Genomic DNA, 22,839 nt, shown 5'->3' on the forward strand with positions numbered 1-22,839 from the left:
CAATGCCTTCTTAGAGTCTTTCTCTTCTACCACAATTCAATTAAAGAACTCAACTCATTTTTCATACATAGCTTTTAAATCTTTACAGGTGTATTGTCCTAATTTTTTGTGTTAGTGTTTGTTCCTGGTTTATGATGAGCGACGCTGTCGTCACGCCACCAATTCCTATTTTTGTCACCTTTTTGTGTGCAATTATGACAAAAAAAGTCATCTTGATAGGATAATATAGTATTGTTTTCCTATAACTAGTGTGTTTGAGGGCCTTCGATGTGTCACGGACGGAAACACGCTCCCATCATTTCTTTGCAAATCAATGTCATTTCCAAATCTGTCTCTACCATTAAAAAAAAACGCTAACTTAAAAAAAAAGATTGCCACAATGAGGACAAAAAAGCATACCTTGTCTTTACCTTAAACCTCTGTGGATTTTCCTTTGGCCATTTCTCCCTGTAATGCAATAATAATAATAAAACACGCTTGTAAAAGGGAATCCAATGTTTTTTTAGAGCTGTACACCCAAGTCAGATTAGAATTGTATTTCATCCCGTATTCAGGAAATGAGGTACCTGAATATTAGCCAGGGGCGGAGTCTGGGAACCATTGGCTATTTTCTTCCCGTTGACTGCCGGCGAACTGTTCGTCCGACACAGCGTCAGACCGCGAGAGCCCGCCGAAGACCAGGTGTCGCCGACCCCCCCGCCGAGGGCCGAGAGACAACTGAGCCCCGAGTCGCTGAAAAACACGTTGGCGCTCTCCTCGGATGAATCCGTGGCGTCCGCCAAATCTGCAGCACGGATCAAACGGTAAACTCTAAGTCGGGAGATCAAAAGTTCCAAGAATCCGTACGTCAAACGTACCGATCGTCCGAAGGTCCGTTTTCCAAGCGTGGACGTCGCGGTGAAGAAGATCGTGACGAGTGTTGACTTCGTTGTCCAGCGTGGCGCCGGCCGAAGGGTGTCCGGGATAGCCGGCGGGCGAGAGCGAACCGCGGCCCGACGACGAAGACGACCGGCTGATGGTCGTGGACGTGGACCCCGAGGACGGCGGACGGGCCGCGTCTAGGGTCCTGCGCGAACAACACGCCACGGGGACTGACAACAGTCAGTCATAGTGCTTATCAATGACACCAAATGGAATTGACACACATGGATTGTACCCCGCTTCGAAATCATTAAAGCGGGGGGGGGGGGCAAAGCCAGTTGGGTTTGCCGGCCACGCAAATTCTTACTCGGGTCATCCCGCATGCCAACGACGTCCCGGTCACGGATGTCGGCGTCACTAGCTTGGATATCCGTGTATGTTTTGGGGCCAAGTCCCATGAACACTCGCTCCTGTAACCTTAGTTCTGCATCATAACAACATGGACAGCAGCATTAAAAGGCAGAAAAAAGAATATGCAGTACTAATGTCGCACTAATACCATTATTTTATGCTGATACCAATATCTGATTGTGTGTGACACATTTTTTAAATAGTCCATATATTCACTTGAGTGTAATATAATTGCTCCTTAAACACTTTCATAAAATGTGAGTGCATGTTAGCTTAGCTCATGTGCTAATTATACATTTGCCATGTTCGCAGCCCTACATTTAACTGATTTCCTTGGTAAAATCTTTATAAATGCTCATGTCGGCATTAATAAAATGTTAAAGCCTATCATTTAAAGTAAGTATTTAAAGTACAGGCTCTAACATCGAAAATACAGTCATAAAAAAAGAGAAGAAAAATTCCTCTTTTGGCCTCAAAACAGCGCAGGACTTGACTATCATTTATCATTTTACAAACAAAAAAAAATCAAACGACTTTAAAGTAAGTTAAAAACTGCGAATTATAGTCCTGAAAATACGGTACGTGCCGATGCCAGCTAGTTTGAAAGCGGAATGGATGGACATTGTGTTTCTGGGCAGTTTCTACCTCTGCTGTGAGTGGCTTGATCCCAGAGAATCTTTTCCAGGTCGAAGGTCCAGGCTTTCTTCACCTCCACGCCGCTGGCCTTCAGAACGTAGGTGTCCTCGCTCTTCCTCCTTCGGAACCAGATCTCAAAGCTCAGGCCGCTCACGCCGGTGTCGTGGGTCATGCCGATGTCGCCGGTCTGACACACCAGCGGACATTATGGCTCGGATCCAAAAGGACCGGAGCTTCGGGGCGAGGGGGTGCCAACCTTAAACGACTGCTTGTAGACGTAGACTTCGTTTCCAACGTCTGTCTTTTTGCTCTTGCTGAAGAGAATGAGATGCGTGAAGAGGAAGACGCGGCGCAGGCATTTCTTCTTCCGAAAGAAAACGGTGAATTCGTCCTGTCGGATGAGCTGACCTTGCTCTTTTAAGTTCACCTGTTAGGAGAGAAGAGACGAATGACCACCGAGGAGGAAATAACAAAGTGCAGTGCTGCTCTACTTACAAAAATTCCAAGGTTGGGAACAAGTTCTGGAACCAATGAATTTCGTAAGTAGAGGTAGTACTTTAAAAATAATAAACATTTTGTGTTTTTGTTCCCCATGTCGCTTGCTCTTATCGTACATTTGAGGGTACTCGGACGATTCGCCGAAAGACGTTTCGCCGACGGACGTTTCGCCGACGGACAGTTCGCCGAATGGACAGTTCGCGGAATGGGCAGTTAGCCGAAAAAAATTAAAGTATTTAATTTATTATTTTATTATACAAATAAAAGTGGGGATGTTTCTCATTGTGTTGTTTTTTGTGCTGAGGTTGAAAAACATATACACACACGATCCGGGGGCGGGACAAGTGCGCGAAACGTCCGTTCGGCGAAACGTCCATTCGGCGAACTGTCCGTCGGCGAAATGTCCGTTGGCCAAACGTCTTTCGGCGAATCGTCTGGTCACGACATTTTAGGGGTGGAAGAGGAAGATGGGGGTATGTCAATTTAACGTCTTACATCACAATGTTGGATGGCATCCATGGTGAGCAGGTCGTTGCCGTGACGCATCTGAAAGCGGACCAGGTCAGCGGCGGCCCTGACGTCGGCCCGGTCCTTCTCGGCATCGCCGTGGACGTCGGCGGGAATGCCTCGCGGCCAGTGCGAGGCGGTCAGAGCCACCGTGTCCTGCAGAAGGAGGCTGTACTTGCTGATCCTTTGGATGGGTCTCAGCAGATAGGAGGACAGGTCCATCGTGTCTCCCAGTTCCTGCTGCTTTCTCTGGAAGAATCGAGGGAAACTTTAAGGTTGAGGCCAATAAACAATAAACAACTTTCCAAGGTGAAACTCGTCGTTTTCAAGAGGATCGCTAGCTTTTCTGTTGATTCCTTAGAGACCCGCAAGCCGTGTGTTGTAACTATGTCATAACAAAAAAAAATCCACATGATTTGAGTCCATCACCACAAAAACTGCGCACCCAGAGATGACGAGTCAAATGATTTGGTTTCAAATGTTACGTTTGCGTTTTTTTGTGGCTTTCTCTTCATGTGTTCTTCCCACGAAATTGAGGAACCTGACCATTTACAACAATAAAAGGTTGTAGGCACACAATGTTGCTAACCAGTTGTGAAAGACAAACTTAATGCTCACGGAAATAACTCAAGTTATATAAATAAAAGAAAACCGGATCAAATATTCCTATTGAAAAGGGGTTTGACAACTTTATCTAAAAATGAACAAAAATGCCTGGTAAAATGATACAAATGTCCATTCGCCCAGTTAAAAAGTATTGGACATCTAGCACTGTCAATGGCGGCAAACGAGTTCGCAAAAACGGGAACTGAAAATTCTGCAAAATAAACAGAAAACAACACAACTCATTGTAATGCAAAGCATGCCCACGTAATTTATCCAGAAATGGCATTTTACCGTCATTTCTGTAGCTGTGATGGTCAAAACAACAACAAAAATTTGAAGCACGTGTTTGATATATTTTGACAAGGACGTAAAAGGACCTTAAAGATGTCGTGGCGACGATGCAGTAGCAAGGAGTCTGACTGAGGTTTATTCCTGCTGTAGAGGGAGTAAAGGCCAAAACTGTCTCTCTGTGGAAGGAGATAGAACAAAAGCTCATTTAGTCATTCTTTTTGTGCTTTAAAATGTCCTTCATTCACGTGTAGTAGAAAAAAAAGACTTTCCGGACTACAAAAACAACATGTATTATTTTTATGACCCAAAATGTTCAAATTGTAAATGAATACTGTACTCCTTTTAAAGCGCGAATAAATGAGAAGCACAATGATTGTCTTCAATAGCGCTAACAATGTATGAAAACAAGAGGGATGGGCTAGTGACATACGTACGTGTCGGAGAAAACAACGAGCCACCATGGCGGGGTGGCCGTGGCAGGCCTCCAACTCGGGGAGGAAGTAGCGGCTGTGGAAATGGTGAAGCTTTTGGAGGTTCCCGAAGATGATGGGACGCTTGCCCCTCAGGTCCTGTGGGAGGTCGGATCTGTCCAGCAGGGGGAGGTAGTGGCGTAGGATGTAGCTTAGCGAGCGTACGTACTCCTCCTCTGTGAGCAGGAGCTCCTCCAGGACGCGACGCAACCTCCTGGGAACAGCGCAAAATTCATATTTCCACTCATTTAAGAAGCTTTGAGGCTGAAAAACCCTTGTTCACATACTGCATTTACTCGCATATAAGCCGCACCCTTAAAATTGCCTTAAAAGCATAGAATTTTACAACTTCTCGAGTATAAGCCGCCCCCTGATTCACAATTTGGTTTTAATAGGGAGTACACGCGGTATTTTTGAGCTACTGTATGAATCGAAAGCACATTATTAGGGTCAATATCATAAGGAATTAATTCATCCAGTAATGTTGTTTTTTTACTGCAAAACAGAAAATAACCAACAAATAGTAAATGTTACTTTGCCGACATTTACTGGTGAAAAAGACTATAGTATAGCAAGTCTTGTGCCCATATAAGCCGTACCATTGATTCAGTCATCATTTTTTTTGTTACAAATACGGCTTATATGCGAGAAAATATGGTAGTTCATTGTATAGTCCACCAAAGTTGGACAAAAACATCCCTATTTATACTTTATGTCCCCGTTCATTTTAAAAGGGAAAAAAACTGACACTGTATCCCACGAGAAGTGACATGAAAAGACCCAAATTCTACAGGAAGTAACCCAGAAAATTGAAAGGAAGTAATCCAAAATGTACATGAAATGAGCCCACAATGGCCCGTAATTCCTAAGAAACGACCCAAACTGAACTCTTTGACAACAACAGACCTCCACTTCATTTAAACTGGGAAGACTGGTTGGGAATGCTACATTTTCAGTCCTGAATGAATATTCGTCCATTCACCCCTCCCAGTCAAAATGGATTGGACGCCTTCCTCCGCCAATGACAGCCTATGAGTTAACAAGGACGTGAGGAAAAATTTGGAAGAAAAAATACCTGTTTCAACTTCAGTGTAAGCTTGAAGACAAAAGATTAGCAAACAAATTTGTCACGTTAGTCAAAAGAAAAACTCCATTGTCCTTTTACCCATCATTAAAACCACCTCAAGCGGTTGACTCACAGAGTGTTGTCGGCGCTCTCTTGTTGCCTTTCCGAACAAAACGCTCCTTCGTCCCTCCCGGCGGGCAGGCTTGAATGTTTGCTGAGATAGGCCACGCCCCCCTCGGCTGGACCCTGATTGCAGGAGCCCTCGGAGAAGCTACCGTGGCGGGAGAGCTGAAACTTCTGAGCCTTCTGGAGCATCCGACAAGATGGCTGACCGTGGCGGGAGCAAGAGGACGACGTGGATTCGGGCGCCTCGATGTCTTTGAAAACGGAGGGCCTCGACTCGGCGGCTCGTGGGCGCCGTCCCCACGGAAACCACTGGCAGCCGACGGTGTGAGACTGCGAAAGGGCGGCGGCGTCTCGATCGCTTCTCGTCCTACTTCTCTTCGACTCACACGCCGTTTTCCTTCCTGACCTATTTGGAGAGGAAATGAAGGCAAATGTTCATGTCAGAATGATCCGAGAGAATCCCGAGAAGAAAGCCCAAGGAAAACATCCAAACTCCATAGAGGAAGGCCCAAACCTGGGTTTGAACCCTCGATATCAAAACTGTGAGACCGACAAGGCCTCTATTTTGGATTTTTTTCCACTCAAATTCTTGCATCATTGGTTGGCTACGTTTACAAAAGTTACAACATGTCTTTTATCTGATAAGTGTTCGGATCAAAAGGAAATATTGGTCAGAAAAAATGTTCACATGCAGAGATTAACCCAAATTTTCTTGGGAAGAATAGAAGAAGAATTTGGAGCGACTTTGGTGGCAATAAAAAATGCTCCATACAATTTTTCAACATTTGTCAGATCTTTGAATATCAACATCTCGGATAAAGATCAGTTCCACTCTTTCAGAACAGAAATGCTGGTCGTGACAACAAGGTTTCTTCTGAAATTTGCCAATAAACTGTTTGTAATTGTATCATAAATCAACGTAACCCCCCCCCCCCCCTTCGTTCGAAATAGGTTCTTGATCGGAATGTGCACGGTCAAGTGAATTTAATAATCCCAAGAGGGTGTGTACATGTTTTTTTTGTTCCGATCGAGTTTTTAATCCGGTTAAATGCGTCCACGTAAACATAGCCATTGCCTCATCGCTTTTCTCCAATCGTGTGATTTTGTACCTGTTGTATGACTTGACCTTTGACCCCTGACTGCCGCGTTTCTCCACAGTCTTGACGGCAATGTCGCCTTCCTTTTCCGTTGTGTCAATCTTGCCCAGGATTGGTCTTCGTTTCCCGAAATCCAATTCTCCGGACGCAATGCTCTCCCACCGTGGATGGCGGGGCCCCGGCGTTGACCGTACCATCAGACTACTAGATCGTGTTGTTTGGGCGTCGGCCACATCCACAAAATCGGGCCCACAACGGCTAGTGAAACAGGGCTGCCTGTCGAAAACCTGGTCATTGCTCTCCCGCATCCGATCCTGAAGCAGCTGCCGGGCCTCCTGGCAGCGCAGCCACGCCATATTCCAGACCTTCATCCCCCTGGAGCCCCGCAAGGCGCTGGCCTCAACCCTCACCTCTTGAAATCTCTCCCTACTGAACTGAAGTAACCTGTCTTGGAAAAGTTGGAGGACAGAAATGTCCTTGTCTGACGAGAGAACACGGACGCCGCCGCTCGGTCCCGAATCTTTGTTTTGCTGAACTTCACTGACGGTCGCTGTCGTTGGCATACCGTCTTGGCAGTTGAGGGTTCTGCTTGGATTCTGTTTGAGATAGTCGATGCAATCGGAAGCCAGAGATATAGCCTGCGACAAAAAGTTGGTCTTTTTTACTTCATGTACTGTCAAGTTTTAAGATTGTAAGTTCATAAAGGACACATGTAAAGCTACCTGCTGGCAAAAGTCACACACATTGACCATGATCTGCAGCTCCCTGCCACATGCCTCCGCTCTACACAGAAAGTCGTCCAGGTCCGATTTGAAGGAGCGGACCCGACTGCTGAACGCTTGCGTCTCCGGGTACGACATCCCAGCCTGCTGGAGATGCTCGGCCTCTTGCGCTAATGACATGCCGTGGTGTCTTCGATCCTGTCATTGGACAGAAATCTGTGGTCAGTACAGTAATCCCTCGAATGTCGTGGTTTATATAGACCAGAGCAAACATGGCCGAGATAATTGAAAAATCGCAAAGTAGGGTCACCCCAATATAACTTTTTTTTTCCAGTGCTGAGTCCTATTAGGAAGAGTGGAAGAGCATCCTATACTTTTACTATACGTTTCAGCGTGGATTTTCACATTTTTATGAACTTTAAAAAATAAATCTATCTTTTTTTTTTTTTTAAATAATAGCGGAAAAAACGCAAAGTAGGGAATTCGCAGTAAGTGAAGACGCGCTAATTGAGGGATTACTGTAACTATTTAAAATCACATGTTGATTTTAGGGCCATGTGCACTCGCAATAGTCAGAATGCTCACAAGCAGACTATTAAGTTACTCACATTAGCGTCTAGAAGAAAAGCAGTGAATTGGTTGAGGACCTCCTCCAACTGATCTCCAGATTCCTCTACTGATTCCGCTTCCTGCAGGTGGCGCTCCCCCTCTACATAAAACCAATGTTGGAGCTGCGTAAAAGAAGAGATCGCTTTGCTGAAATACATGAAGCATTTGGATTGGCTGGGGATCAAAACTATCATTTCAGTCCTGTCCGATAGCTTAGAAGTAGCGGTACAAACTTGGGTTAAGTGTCCCTCCATCTCTCGGACTTGCAGGAGATACTCCAAGTGTTCTAGAGACTTGTTGGAGCTCTGTACCAGAATGTGGACCTGCTCCTCCACGTGGTTGTACAGGCTGCTCAGTGAGTCTATGGCATCACTGCATTAAGGACAAAGCCACTTGAGTACAGTCCAAAAAATAAAAAAATGTAAAAAAATGTAAAAAAACAACATGTGAATTGACGAGCTCACCTGAGATCCTCACAGTGAGGGTAGCGGATGTCGCTTTCTTTCCTCAGCCTCGCCAGCATGGCCCCACCCTCTCTCTGCAGGCTGACCAATCGCCTGTCCTCCAGTACGTCACGCATCAGAGTCCTCTGGTCCTTCGTGCACTGCTGAATACTCTGCAGGAGAATCAAGTACTTAAACCAGGGGGCATTGAACTCGGATTGGTTTGCGTCTAGCGCCGTCCGTCAATGGCACTGAAAGATGAGCATCCACTGCCAGTTTTAGTGAATTGGACAACTATCACTGTCTATGAGTCAAGTTTGCATCCGTAAAATACAATACGTACCTGCAAAGAATCTGTCCGCTGAGGAGCTTTGAAATGACTTATTGCACTTTGCAGCCGACTGGAGGCGTCATGAAGATCCAACGCAAATGGAAAGAGTTTCTAGACAAATCAAAGATGGCCTCATTAGTCATTTATCCATTTCTCTTGTGTTCATCTTAGCCTCACGAGAATTACGGGGGGTGCTAGAACCAAGCTGCCAATCACAGGGCAACCAACATTTTACCGCTCATTATTAGACCTAAGGATAATTTCAAGTGGGCGGCCCGATGGACGAGTGGTTAGCGCGTCGGCCTCACAGCTCTGGGGTCCTGGGTTCAAATCCAGGTCCGTCCACCTGTGTGGAGTTTGCATGATCTCTGCGTGGGTTTCCTCTGGGTACTCCAGTTTTCTCCCACATTCCAAAAACGTGGATGTTAGGCTGATTGGACACTCTAAATTGCCCCTAGGTATGAGTGTGTTTGTCTCCTTGTGCCCTGCGATTGGCTGGCCACCGATTCACGGTGTCCCCCGCCTCTGGCCTGGAGTCAGCTGGGATAGGCTCCAGCACCCCCCGCGAGACTAATGAGGATGAAGTGGTTCAGAAAATGAGATGAGATCCTTTCAAGTCTTCAATCAGCCTATCATGTGTGATTTTGTTGTGGTATTACCCGGAGAAAAGCTGTGGAGGTACGGAGAGAATATTCTAACACCACGCAGGAAGGCCGGAGCCGTGAGAGGCGGACGTGCTAATCACTCATTTGAAGCACGTTAAGTTTCATGTGCCCACCCGGTGAAGATCCATCCAATCACTGAGGTTGTGACGCAGCGTTCCATCCAGACGAAAAGTCCGTTGACTCTCCTCCACCAGCTTGGTCAAGGCTTTCATGGATGTCACCACTTCAGTCTGTGGCATCCAAACAAAGTAAAATCAATATCACAAGTGAGAAAAAGGAGAGTCCATGTAAAATGTTGCCAAATATGTGGTGCAAATGGACCAACTTCCAAAATTACAAATGACTTACAACAAGGGTGTCAGACTCGGGTTGGTTCGCGGGCCGCGTTAACGTCAACTCGATTTCATGTGGGCCGGACCATTTTAGATATACTAATATTTAGATTTTTTTTTTAATAAATGGATTATAAGAACTGGATTAAAAGCCCTGAATATTCAGATCTAAAACAATGTTTATTTTAGCTTTTTTTTATATATATTTTTAGATTTTACAAAATGTTTTTTGAACTAAAAACACAGAAAAAATGGATTAAAAAATTACAATTATTGATTTAAAAGGGGGAAAATCAGGAAATTTAATATACAGCTATACTCTTCATTTTAATTTGATCCTAAAACAGAAAGTCGGCACTCATGATTTACTTTCCCGGGCCACACAAAATGATGCGGCGGGCCAGATTTGGCCCCCGGGCCGCCACTTTGACACATGTGACTTACAACATAATTTTTGGCAGAAGTGCAAGGACACTAAAAATAAAGCATTTAATTCTGTACGTACAGTGTGAACAACATCTCTACTCTATGATATACTCGTAAAGCCACTATTGTGTGTTCTAGATATAACTCCTTGCTATAGAAACATTCACAAACAAAAAGAAAATTTTATATATGAACTGATGAACCTGAATTGTGGGACATCGTTCTGGCAGTGTGCCGCTTTCTTTATCCACTAGGAGAACCAAGGTGTTTACTGCCTGGGAAAAGTGCTCCTGAATACAACCAGCGTGTTACAAAGGCAAGAGAGGGAAAAAACGGAAAACATTGTGAAAAGATTGCATTTAAAATTGGACAAATAATTAACATTCTGTGACCAGAGCATGGTTTTGCTCAAGCATGTTATGAAAAAATCAGAAGCAAATGCTGTTGCATGAGCAGAATCTTAAATAAATAATGTGGGACTACAACATCTCTAATGCATATCCTAGCCATCCCAAAATTGCAAGCAGCGAGGGTTTGAATAGCATACAGATGGCAGCTTGGCAAGATGATTGGCAAGTTCCACAAGGTGGTTTAAAACCATCCTCTTGTCAATGAATTTCTTTTTGGAAATGTTGTACAATTCTCTCATTGGAAATTTGGTGACTCGCGCCAATGATTTGTTTTCTTCCCATTAAACTACAATGTCAGAAATGTACCTGTGATGTTGCTGTGTGTCCTACCTGTAGCATCATCAAAGCTTTGTACAGCTGTGGACGAGGATTTGATTTCCTGGCGTCAAAGACAAGAGTCATCCCAGCTTCTCTGATTTCTCTCCTTAAGGTAAATTGACGAGAAGGACAAGAACATGTGAAATTATATAAATTCACACATGTCGCGCGGCAGCATACGTCGCACACCCCTCAGTCCAAACTACAGTAATCCCTCAAATAAGGTGGCTTCAATTTTCGCGGTTTCTCTACATCGCAGATTTTTTTCTAGGGGAATTTTTTTAATTTTTTAATTTATTTTTAATTTTATTTAAAGTTTAAAAATGTGAAAATCCACGCTGAAACTTGCAAGCAGATGCCACTTCACTGTCCTCCGCTTGCTACTAGGACTCAGCACTGAAGTATTTTATTTTATTTATTTTTAAATAGGGGTGACCCTACTTCGCGTTTTTTCGTTTATCGCGGCCATGTCTGGTCTACATTAACCGTAATAATCGAGGGATTACTGTATTAAAAAAAACTGCCACTTACATTCCAGAAAATATGTTATTTTAATTTCAGCCATTTAATCACGAACAGCCAAGCAGTTTATTGTGTCGTATTGTGTACCAGTGTCAATGCTACGTTACCAATACAATAATGAATAGCAAAATATTTCTCGTGACTTTTATACATTTCCGTCAGTGGCTTCGTTAAAAACCTCACCTTAGGACAGAGTGGAAGTAGAGCAACATCTCCAAGAGCTCCTGGCTGGTCAGATTAGATCGCCATCCATGGTGGTCTCCATAGAGCTCAGTGACCGCCCTACCCATTCTGTCTCTGCCTCCTGCCAGCATCCGCCAAATAAAATGATATATTTGCATGAATTCAAAGAGAATTGTCTGGTGTAATAGCTGAAAGAACTGGTGAAAGAGTGAAGGTTAGAGGACGTTTACGACTTGCCTGTGAGTGTTGCCAACCCTTGATATAAGGGGTGAGCTCTGGGGTCTGGAAAGCCCAAATGAATGTGGTCTGGTCTAGGACTGTGATGAACAGAGGACGGCTGACAGTTGGTCCTGGTTCCTGTTGCTGGAATGGAAACATCCGTTGAGGAGCTCTCCATCTTTCTATTTGCGCTGGATTTTTCCACCGAATCTGTGAAAGGATTTTACATTTGCAGATCAAGGTCAATGTGTGTTTACATTTGTCGACAGATGATAGACATCCTCTTGGGAAATAGTGAAAACACCGTTTACCTGGAATGGCCATCTTCATCTTGTTGATTTTAGGTGAAACTAATCGAAAGGCAGTGCTTTTTTTGCACTTGACCACGTGAAGCTGAGGCACATCGGCGCCGATATCATCATCTCGGCCCTTCCTGACATTCTTTCCATCCACGAGGATCAACTGGCACTTCTCAGAGGTTTCCACCACTGCGGTAGAGAGGGAGGAACATCTCCCATCCGTTTCCCGTTTATTCTTCTGCGGTAAAACGGGCAAAGAGTTGGCCGGAATCGCCCCAATGAGAGCGCTGGGATGTTTGGTAAAAAGCACCTGTGCGTCTGTAGGATCCGTGGAGTGCTGTAAAACTCTTTCAAACTTTGTTCCACTCCCGTTTTGTAAACCACTGTAAAATTTGTCGCAATATGCCCGAGTTGGGAGAGTGGTCTTCTGAATCGACTCATTGTCGGCCATATAGAGGACTGGGTTTGTATCATGTCTCCAAAATGGAGCACTGTTTTTCTCGATAGTGGATGTACAGCTGCCAATCGAAGGATGTTGGATTTGGGTCCCGAATTCAAGATCCGATTTTTGGTCATGACCCGGAGGGCAACCACTCGCAATCTCCGATTTCTTCCTTACCCCATTGCAAGAGCAGATTTCTCCATCCTCCTGCACAACACCCAACATCCTTGCACTGGCCTTTTCATACTTAGCAGTGAGCGGATTTTGGAGCGCAGCCCTGTAGGATTCTCGATGACGACACCGCAACTCCTCTGTATCGGACGCCGTTTCCCCCTGTTTACTTGTCTCTCGCTCTGAAAAATGGTCGCTGGGGATATGGTGAATAGGTTCAGAGACAACAGGGTAGGGTTGATGGGATTGGGAATGGTTGAGCGAGGCGGTCGGTTGATGTAACGGAGCAGCCTCTGTTCCACTGTACCTGGATGTCTGGGATTTTTCTGGTAGATGCATGAGGAATTGGTCTTTACTCTGTGGCTTTGGCAGGCCTTGGCTTTGTATATATGACTCCACATGAGCTCTTGGTTGCATTTGCACCTCTGACTTCTGTTCCTTTGTTGCCGATGGAGCACACCCAAATAGCATGGCCGCCTGCACAATATCAATATAGTCTGCCTCAGCGGGCGTCTGCTCTGAAAAATGACCGCCTTGCTTTGCGTGGTCAATGTCACGATTATCTTTTTCCTTGCGCAGAGCTGTTGTTTTGCAGATGTCCATCGTGGTGTTTAGTTTTGTCTCGTCAAAGCGGCTGTCCCAAGTATTATGGGACACCCAGCCAATGGGCTTTGGCGCTGTTTCTAGTATGTCTTTGGCACTGGTGAGCCCGGACGAGGAAGCAGTGCCACTATCCACCAGGCAGAGCGACACGGCGATGCCATGCTTGGCCGGACAAATTCTGGTCTCCAGTGACAAGGTCGAGGGATGTGAGAAAGACGGCAAGAATGAGGTCACTTGAGTTACACGACACGAGTTTGATGTGGCTTCCTTAGGAAGAGAAGGACCAAAAGAAAGGCTCGGCGAGGAATTACCAGGGAATTGAGGACGGGGAGGGGAGGCCATGCTACTCCTTCTGCTCTGTGGCATTCCAACTAAGTCAGACACAACTTCAGGTGGACATGGTAAAAGGATCTCATCCTGGTCTGCTGTATGCAGGTAATGGCTTCCGGAAAGGCTTTATCTCCTTGACTCCTTCCCTTTAAAGAAGCTGGTATTCTCCTTCTTCATAGAAGATAAATGACTATGGCACCAACAAAGAGTTCTAGAGAGGGAAAATGAGAGAAGATGAGAGGAATTATTTGCCTTCAAAATTTGCCACTAACCAAAATATCCAGTCAGATGCAGGGTAGGCTGGTTGAACACTCTAAATTGCCCCTCAGTGTGAGTGTGAGGGCAACCCGGAGGAAACCCACGCAGGCCCGGGGAGAACATGCAAATTCCCAGAGGAAGGTTGTAACCCACCGGGGATTGAACCCTCAATCCCAGAACTGTAAGGCACTGGGCCACCTGTAATGTTATTTAAAAATGGAATCGGAAATTTTGGTTCAAGAGTTTTTGGACTAAATGTATCTTGGTTATCAATTCTCAAATTTTAAACAACTCTCCAACAACTTGGCTATACTAAGACTTGCGTACCTTTAGCGTTGAGCCATGACATGCAAATCTGCATTGTAATTTACTGGTAGATACTCCCTATATAAGTAAAATATGTTTTTTTTTTAAACATGTCTGCTAGTCACAGAAAAATACATTGATGTTTTTGCATAAAAATGAAACCCACCATATCTGATGGGTTTCATCTTTTGGCCTCAGTCCTGGTTTAGTCTGTTAGAAAGGACGTTTTTTTTACAGTTAGTATCTGATAAACTCATGAAAACGATGCTATCAGTGGAATTTCATCTTTGGCGTTAAGCATTTCATGATCCACATTGTAACAAAATTATCGTTGTGTCTGAATCGCTTCGGTAAAATGAGAGTGATTATGCCTAGCGTTACAATTTGGAGTAAACATAAGGATGGCTGGGGCTTGTGAGATTCCTCGCGCTGTTGTTACTTTGCACAGGTCGGTCACCTGTTCTGGAAAGAGCCCTGCAAACTCAAACATTTGGTGCTCCCTGCCAGAAATGCACTTCAACAATGCCAGTAAACAGGATCATGTGGGGGGGCTGCTTTCCAGGCAGCCATGAATGCAGGTTAAGCGCTTCACATTTCAAGTGACCTCCTAACATATTTAGGCCCAGCTTTATTTAGCCTACTGCTGACCCCGGGGTTATTGTAATTACATGCATTTCAAGGCTTGATGAGGAGAAGTATAGGAGCAGGAAAGGTGATGTGGAGGTGTTGAGGTCCGAGCCATTTTTTAGGGGGGTCCAAGATATACAGTATGTTACTTGATGCAAAAGTAAACGCTAATAGCCTGAATTTGGTGAGACTAATTTGCTCAGTTTGAATGATTGGGGACCGAGTTTCTGTTAGTTGGGAGATACTCTCTCAAATAGACCAGACAAGTTCCCACTGATGTGAAAGTGCATCAGGAACTGTTTTTCCCCCACATGCCACATTACCTTATTTGGTCCAACCTGTTGTTGACCGCATAAGGATTTACAACTTGTACATGATGAACTTAGCATAAGGGCAGAAAAAAACTCAGTCTTCACACACCCAAGGGAAGACAATAATCGGACGAAATAATCTTTTCCAGATAACTGACAACGGGGCCTTTACTCACGTTGACATTGCGAAGTTATGTCTGCTTAGCAACTGGCTTGTGTCATTCTTTCCTCCACAGCAGGCCTTAAGAATTGTAGGATCATCATGTAATAAGCATACAGTGCATTCCGCCGCTATGTTTTTAATTCTCTATCTGTCGCTGCATGTTTATTTTGTCCCTCACCATCTCATTAGCTCGAATTATCATCTTGGAGCGCTGTCTGCAAATGGTCTCAGCGTGCCTACAAAAACCCCATGAGTCAGTTGTGCCACACCCCTCTGGGACAGAACAATGGTCAAGAGTCTTGACTCAAGACCAACCATGACAGGGAGAAGTAGGATTCCACTCACAACCCGAATGACAACAATAGGGCAGAACAGTGTCATATTAATATATAATACCAAACAAATATAATGTATGAGAGATAAATTCCAATGATGTTTCCAGTAAAGTAATACTAATGATTTGGAGATTTTAGATTGAGGCGACCGATTTTTGCAAATTCACATCTTTCCAAGTATACAGTGGTAACTCTTCTCACAAATGCTTCTACATGTGATTTTTTTCAGCTTCCAAAATGCTATATATGTATCAATATATTTCCCTTGTCATGTGAAAGAAAAAAAAGGGAACAATAACACCTGGACGTAATGGTCATATTCCATAGGAAGAGATTTGTACAGAGCCAGAGTCAAGCCATAACACATGCGTGAATAAACAGTGCAAGCAAGCACACATTGCCAGACGGCTAAATCACAAAGAAAGTCTTTCTGAAGCGAGAAAAAAAGATGCTCTGTGTGACCCGGTCCGGTCAGCATAGAAACAAATTCCCAAACGTTGAGGCCGTTCCTGAAGTGGGAACGGTCGGAATAGTAGATGCTGGTGGCAGGGCAAGGTGGCACGCACTCACGCAAAGTCCCCGCCAAGTCAAACCTACAGAAGGGATGGGCGGGTATTTTAAAATTCACTTCCCAGCATAACGTCGTTGCAGCGAGCCAGTGGCAAACAAATCGGCCTTATGTGCGAGCTGGGCACACCCAGACTGCAGCCAGAAGGTGGAACAACACAGGAAAAACATATACGTACAGTCCGAGACTACGCTCACATCCTCAATCGGTTCAACACTATAAGGAGAGAGTGGTAATTTTAACGAGACTTATTTATGAGTGCTAAAAAAACCAACAGGATTTTGGAGAGGAGTGAAGAGTCGTCATGTTGAGCAATTTGAGGGCACCATATAAAATAAGAACATGCTAGCTCTCATAGGACTGACCACTGACGTCACTCATAAAGGTACCACTACAATTCTTAGAATTGGGCTTGCCCTAACATACTTTATTTTTTTTTACAGTGTACACAAGAAGAAGAAAAAACGTTTTTTCTGATTAACATACTCTGTTTAACAGGCGGCTCGGCAGATGAGTGGTTAGCGCGTCAGCCTCGCAGTGGGGGACCTGGGTTAAAATCCAGGTCGGTCCTCCTGTGTGGAGTTTGCATGTTCTCCCCGGGCCTGCGTGGGTTTTCTCCGGGTACTCCGGTTTCCTCCCACATTCCAAAGACATGCCTGGTAGGCTGATTGGACACTCTAAATTGAGTGTGTTTGTCTCCTTGTGCCCTACGATTGGTTGGCCACCAATTCAGGGCGTCCCCCGCTTCTGGCCCAAAGACAGCTGGGATAGGCTCCAGCACCCCCCACGACCTTAGGGAGGATAAAGCGGTTCAGAAAATGAGATGAGAGGAGAGACATACTATGTTTAACCTAAAAAAAAAATGTCTTTTCCTCACAAGCCAGGTCAGGAATTCAAGCCTTAAGTCAAGGTAATGCTGTATTAGGACAGTCGTTCTTGGAACCTATATTCTCTTAGGGGTGATTAGTTTTTATAAGTATGGTTTAGCTTCTGCGTGACTCACATACCAGGGGGTACGGCCGATAAATGGGGACGGCTCGTGAAATCTAGCCTGATGCTGGGCAACGTGAAACCTTCACCTTGAGTGAAAAGAGTCGAGCGCTAACACTGCGCGGCACGCAGTCACGCTTGATGCGTCTTGCAAAACACAAATGGCTGCTTGTCATGACGTTATAAATAAAAGGCTCGACTGGACCGTTTGGATAAAGACAACATGACTTGTCTTCCTAACTCCGTCTTTATAATATTCTTTACTAGGGGTGTCAAACGTGGAGCAAATTCCCATTCAAATTCTTATCGCGAGGATTTTGGACGTCATACGATTGGATGTCTGTCCTCATTTCTGGAAGGGCGGCAAATGCTCTTTTTTAGGGTTAGAAAAGAACTTATAAAGGCAGACTCACTTGAAGTAAAAGATTTGTCACGTATCCCCAACAGCCATGTTCATGACTGAGCAACAATGAGGGTTTTGTTGAGTGTTACGGGTTTTGCTTTAATCAAAGAGCGAAGCCATCCATTTTCAACACCACTTATCCTTGGCAATGTATCAGGACGTCGGAGCCAAAGGGGAACTCCACCCTAAGGCCTGAACTGGTTGCCCGGCCAGTTGAAGCGCACAAACTGAGACATACAAGCCTTTGCGCACAAATCACAGTCCCACTGAGTGGCAAATGTCAGTCAGGTGAATACCACAACTTTATCGGCGACTCAGAGTGAAGTATTTGCCCATCTATCAATTTAACACCACTAACATGCTGTACAATAATGAAAAATATGTCTGTAGCAAGAGCCAGGGGAAAGAAAAACTCAAAAAAAATAAGGCCATTATGGACATTAACAGTTGAAATTATCTTGTAACATAAATTAAAACCTAAAATATAAAGGCGTTTAGGGAAGATTTTCAAGAGTTTTTGGAAAAAGGCCTGTGTTAAATGTAAAAACACAAATTAACAACACTATACTTAAATTACTATTATGAAATTATTTTTTAAAAATTACACCATGTATGGAAAATGTAAATAAAACAAATGAGGCACAATCTTCTACAGTTTTTTGGGCTAAGTGTCCTTTTTTCTCTCAAAACCTAACAAGGAATGAACATTGGAGTTTCTATTTTGGAATATGAATTAAATAATTTGAGATAAACCGTGATGAATTGGACTATCTGAAATACTCTCAATTCAATGGCTACACTGTTATATAATTTTTTTCTGACTTACATAGCAAAAAATAGAAAAGATTTTTCTTTCAAATTGCTAAACAGGATTCTTTCCACTGGGATGCACTTGATCAAAACTACGTCTGGCGCTTTAAATATTCATTTTAGACTAGACTTGAATAGCAAATGCGGCCTCCCTTTTTACATTTTTAAAAACGCTTAGTTCTTCCAAGTTTGAAAGTCAAAGATAAGTAAATATTAAGTTGATATTTAAAGTCTGACGTGGATCAGTGCCTGCAAGATCACAAGAGAATTTCTTATAATTACCATCTTTTGATCTTCATAGTAGCATGGCTCACTGACAGAATGCCAGTTGAGCTGTCCGAGCTTAGGAATTGGAACCGGGAGCCTCTGGGTCAAGTTTAAAAACTCTTTGCAAAATCCTTCTTTTCAGCTTCATAGGTAGTCGGTCAATTCTTATTTGATCCCTTCTGGCTCTCTATCCTTAACGCTCTCATTCAGAAGCTGTCTGCCCGCCCAATGGCGGCTGCTATGTTCCTCGGAAAGTGACAGTGTGACCAAACATGAGGAGAGGTGCGAGTGAGCGAGCGAGCAAGAGAGCGAGAGAGAGAGGGGGGCATGGGAGGGGGTAGAAGGACGGGAAAAAAAACTTGTGGCTTATCCAATCGCATACTTCTCTTTTTCAATGGTTTAATTATCTTTTAACTTACCATTTATGTATGTATGTGTGTGTGTATATATATATATATAAATATAATATATATATATATATATATATATATATATATATATATATATATATATATATATATATATAATATATAAAATATATTATATATATAATATATATTATATATATAATATATATATATAATATATATTATATATATATATACAGTGGTACCTCGTCATACAATATTCTCGTTTTACGACGAAAATTTCAATCGGATAATTCGCCCGTGATGCGGTCAAAATTTTGTGATGCGACCAAGCCAGGTGGCCATGGTCTTTTTTGCATCTCTTTCGTGTATAACAATATCTACGAGCACCGAATAAGTTATTCAGACCAGGAAACGCACAACGCGCATGCGCGGGGAAAAGAGGGCTTTCTGGGTAATGAAGTATACTCGTGCACACAACGCCGACAGGCAATGGCACTCAGAACTTTACCCACAATCAATACATGGGTAAGCTCAGCTGCTGCATTTCCTGTTATTCTGATCTAATACGAGGAGTATTATATTACTTCTCGTTCGCTACTAATAACATCCAGCGGCACCGGCCCGCAATTCCATCCTCGCAATATTTCCGGTCGCAACTCTCTCTCATAGGCGCCGTTCAAAGCGGTTGCGACCAGAGCCATTACAACGAGGGAGTTGCGAGTCGGTGCCCCCGATGTCCCCACGAGCAGCAGAGCGATCGCTAATATGTACTACAAGACTATTTCTCGTTGGCAAGTGGTCGTGGGTTATCCTATTGTGAGGACATTTGTGTGCATCATTTTCAGAATGTTTTGAAGGGAATACGTAGTACAACAGCAAACAGCCCATCGATAGTGAACGTGAGGGTGGAGGCGTGGCATACAACTAACCCGGCCAGAACGGAGGTAAAACAGATTAAAACAAAATTAGAATTCCATTTTGTGTAAAGTTACATTAAACGTATGTTTGAGTGTGTCTGTATATATTAATCCAAGTTAATTTAAATTAGTTTGTTCCGTTTACGAGTGCGTTGTCGTGGGAAAAAAAGAAATTGTACTGAATAATGTCTCTTTTTAGTATTAAACATCATAACCTCTAGTTATTTGTTACTCTTTAGTAGATGGTGAATTACAACCAATAAAAATAGGTTTTTCCATTGTAATATTCTGTTTTTTGGTGTTTTTTTCAGAGGGTGGGAACAAATTAATTTGTATTTAGTTTCTTTTCTATGGGAAACATTGATTGGAGATACGAATAAATCGACATACGTGCTCGGTCCCGGAACGGATTAAGCTCGTATCTCAAGGTATGACTGTATTTTTTAATATTCGGCTGACTCTTGTCAACTTATTCAATGGTGAAACAGGGCAAAAAGGCTCCAAAGATCCAAAAAGGAGATCTCAACTAAGATGGCGCTGCACATGACTCAGCAACAGCGTAGAGGCAAGAGTCGGGGAAACGCTAATGCGTGAAACATCATACCAAGTGCAGCTGTCGTGAAGCTGGCCCACGAACGTCTCATCTTTGTTGGTTTGAACCGACCAGACCAGAAAGTCGCTGACTGGCCCTCCAGTCCATCCGAGGGCACCGACCTGTGTGCGAATTAGAAACATACTAGTGAGAGTCAAAACTCTTATTTTTACCATCTACAATTACGCATACGTCTTTCATCTGAATCAGACTGAAAGGTTTCAGCCCATTATTACTTTCTGACTAAATCCAAAACATTTGATTTTCTACCTAATCAGTTAACATGAGAATATACTTACGTGCATATTGCCATGTATTTTTTGGAATCTGTGCTTAGAATTATTTGTGTCAAACAAAGACTTCCTTAGAAAAGAGAATTTAAAAAAAGCCTGAACATGACTGGTGGATGTTTTGTTGTTTTTGTTGCCATAGCTTGTATTGTTGCACCCTAAGTGCTCCGGTGGTTCTGGTCCTTCTCCACCTCCTCCGGGCTTTCTTAATGCACTGACTCTTCTGGGTGACAAGGCAAATATGCACTAGTCACAACGGGGAATGACGCTTTTAGAGCGTATGCGCTTATGTGCATGTGTGCGTCAGCCACGGGAGACGAGCCGCTGAATCGAGCGGACGCAACGAGGGCCTTATTGCCCTTGTCCTATTTCTCCCGATGACCATCTTGAATTGACATGTTAACTATGTAAGGCTAGGGCAGGGGTAGGGAACCTATGGCTTGGGAGCCATATGTGGCTCTTTTGATAGGTGCATATGGCTCTCTAAACTGTGAGATGTTGAGTTGAATACAAGCAGACTTGAAACAAGCCAAAAATCAACGTGTGATAATAACGTTCCATGTCAGAAGGTTGTGTGTGACGATGTGTTTGTGTACTTTGTAACCTTAAAGAATCAGAGTGCTTAGAAACCGCTAATCCCAACCAATGAAGGAACTAACGAACCTCAGGCAGAGGCACTTTATTTTTAACTCCAAACATGCTCACAACTTCAAGCGTGCATCTTGAAGCTCTGACTTAGCAGCTCGCACCTCATTAGCATTCTCTTTGACACTTAGCATAGCTGCAGATACCAAATCTCCCACAGTGAGCAAGACTGGGGTCAATGCAAGGCTAAATAGGAAGAGCCTACATTTGATGGTTTAAATGGTTTTCTGTTGCTTTTCCTTCTGCTCAAAACAAAAAAATCAGTCAAGTCAAAATCCATTAAATTGATTCATCCGTCGGTTTTGTTTTCGACTTAAGAATCCAAACGTTCAGTGCCAAAGATGTATATTTACGTTGTTTTTCCCTATAAATAAAGGTGCGAGTTATAAAGGTGACAAACAAACAGTACAATAGAACAATAAAGTCATGTCATATGCAATATGTATATACATTATGTACAGCATAGTGTATCTATTTTAAAGTATATGACTGTACATTGATCTGGATGGAGACACCAAAACATTGCTCAACATAATCATCTTTTAGATATACCGTTTTCTTTAAAAGTATGGCTTTCAGAAACATTCAAGATAGAAAAAAATATATATTAGGAGATCCAGTTTATTTATAATAATATAAACGGACATGGGCTTTGTCATCATCATTGACTCGACAAAAGCCTAATTTTCATAATACCCAGCTGCGTATGATGAAATTGGTAAAGTAACTGGCATGGAAAATAAAATATGGAACAGTTTTTTTTCCCCATTTAAAGAAGCCGGATTTTCTATTCGCAGTGGCAGGAAAACCAAATTATTACACTGACTATGTTGTTTTTACTGTTTTGTTCATCCAAAAATGTTACATTCCAAGCATTGTTTTGTTTTGTTTTTTTAAATCTGTTAAAGCTCTCATACATGGTATTCTTATTTGGACACATGAATATTGAGGGAGAATTACAAAAGAATTACAGAGCTCATTGCAGGGACAATCTATTATCACTGAACATAGAACACCCCCCAAAAAGCTTAGGACAGCTACTGAGACATGCAAGCTGCACAATTAAATGACAGACGGGGAGAAAAAAAACATAACTTAACCGTGGGAAAAACACACATTTTCCAAGGCATTCAGCTTGAACTTAAAATACCGAGTGTTCGAGGCATGTATGAGTGAAGATATACGGTATAATCAAGTGGTCTGCAGAGGATTAAAAAAAAGACTTTCCTTTTACTGCATTTTTTTTACCCCCACCACATGAAACTGCAATCCACGCAGCAGCCAGTGAGAGTCTTGCAGTGCCTCTCCAAACCCCACAACTGAATGTCCTTTACCACTTAAATAAAAGTCCAAATCCTCAAGATAAAGTCAATTGTTTTCAGCTAATTTTTC

General features: G+C 43.3%; 1 protein-coding gene across 1 annotated transcript; it reads right to left on the reverse strand.

The window, feature by feature from the left end:
- Nucleotides 1-796: 796 nt before the first annotated feature.
- Nucleotides 797-18,887, reverse strand: LOC144079090 (puratrophin-1-like). The gene is made up of 23 exons (XM_077607641.1): nucleotides 18,648-18,887; nucleotides 12,359-13,805; nucleotides 12,061-12,286; nucleotides 11,768-11,959; nucleotides 11,531-11,651; nucleotides 10,838-10,931; nucleotides 10,301-10,387; nucleotides 9,453-9,569; nucleotides 8,687-8,785; nucleotides 8,365-8,516; nucleotides 8,134-8,272; nucleotides 7,900-8,022; nucleotides 7,292-7,489; nucleotides 6,582-7,207; nucleotides 5,480-5,878; nucleotides 4,245-4,494; nucleotides 3,897-3,986; nucleotides 2,902-3,162; nucleotides 2,165-2,335; nucleotides 1,918-2,095; nucleotides 1,229-1,345; nucleotides 858-1,091; nucleotides 797-810 (listed from the first exon to the last, which is right to left on the reverse strand). The coding sequence occupies exons 2-23, from the start codon at nucleotides 13,628-13,630 to the stop codon at nucleotides 797-799; spliced, it is 5,160 nt and encodes a 1,719-aa protein (XP_077463767.1). The 5' UTR covers nucleotides 13,631-13,805; nucleotides 18,648-18,887.
- Nucleotides 18,888-22,839: the final 3,952 nt, after the last annotated feature.

Source organism: Stigmatopora argus, chromosome 1 (assembly GCF_051989625.1).
Source record: "Stigmatopora argus isolate UIUO_Sarg chromosome 1, RoL_Sarg_1.0, whole genome shotgun sequence".
NCBI lineage: Eukaryota > Metazoa > Chordata > Actinopteri > Syngnathiformes > Syngnathidae > Stigmatopora > Stigmatopora argus.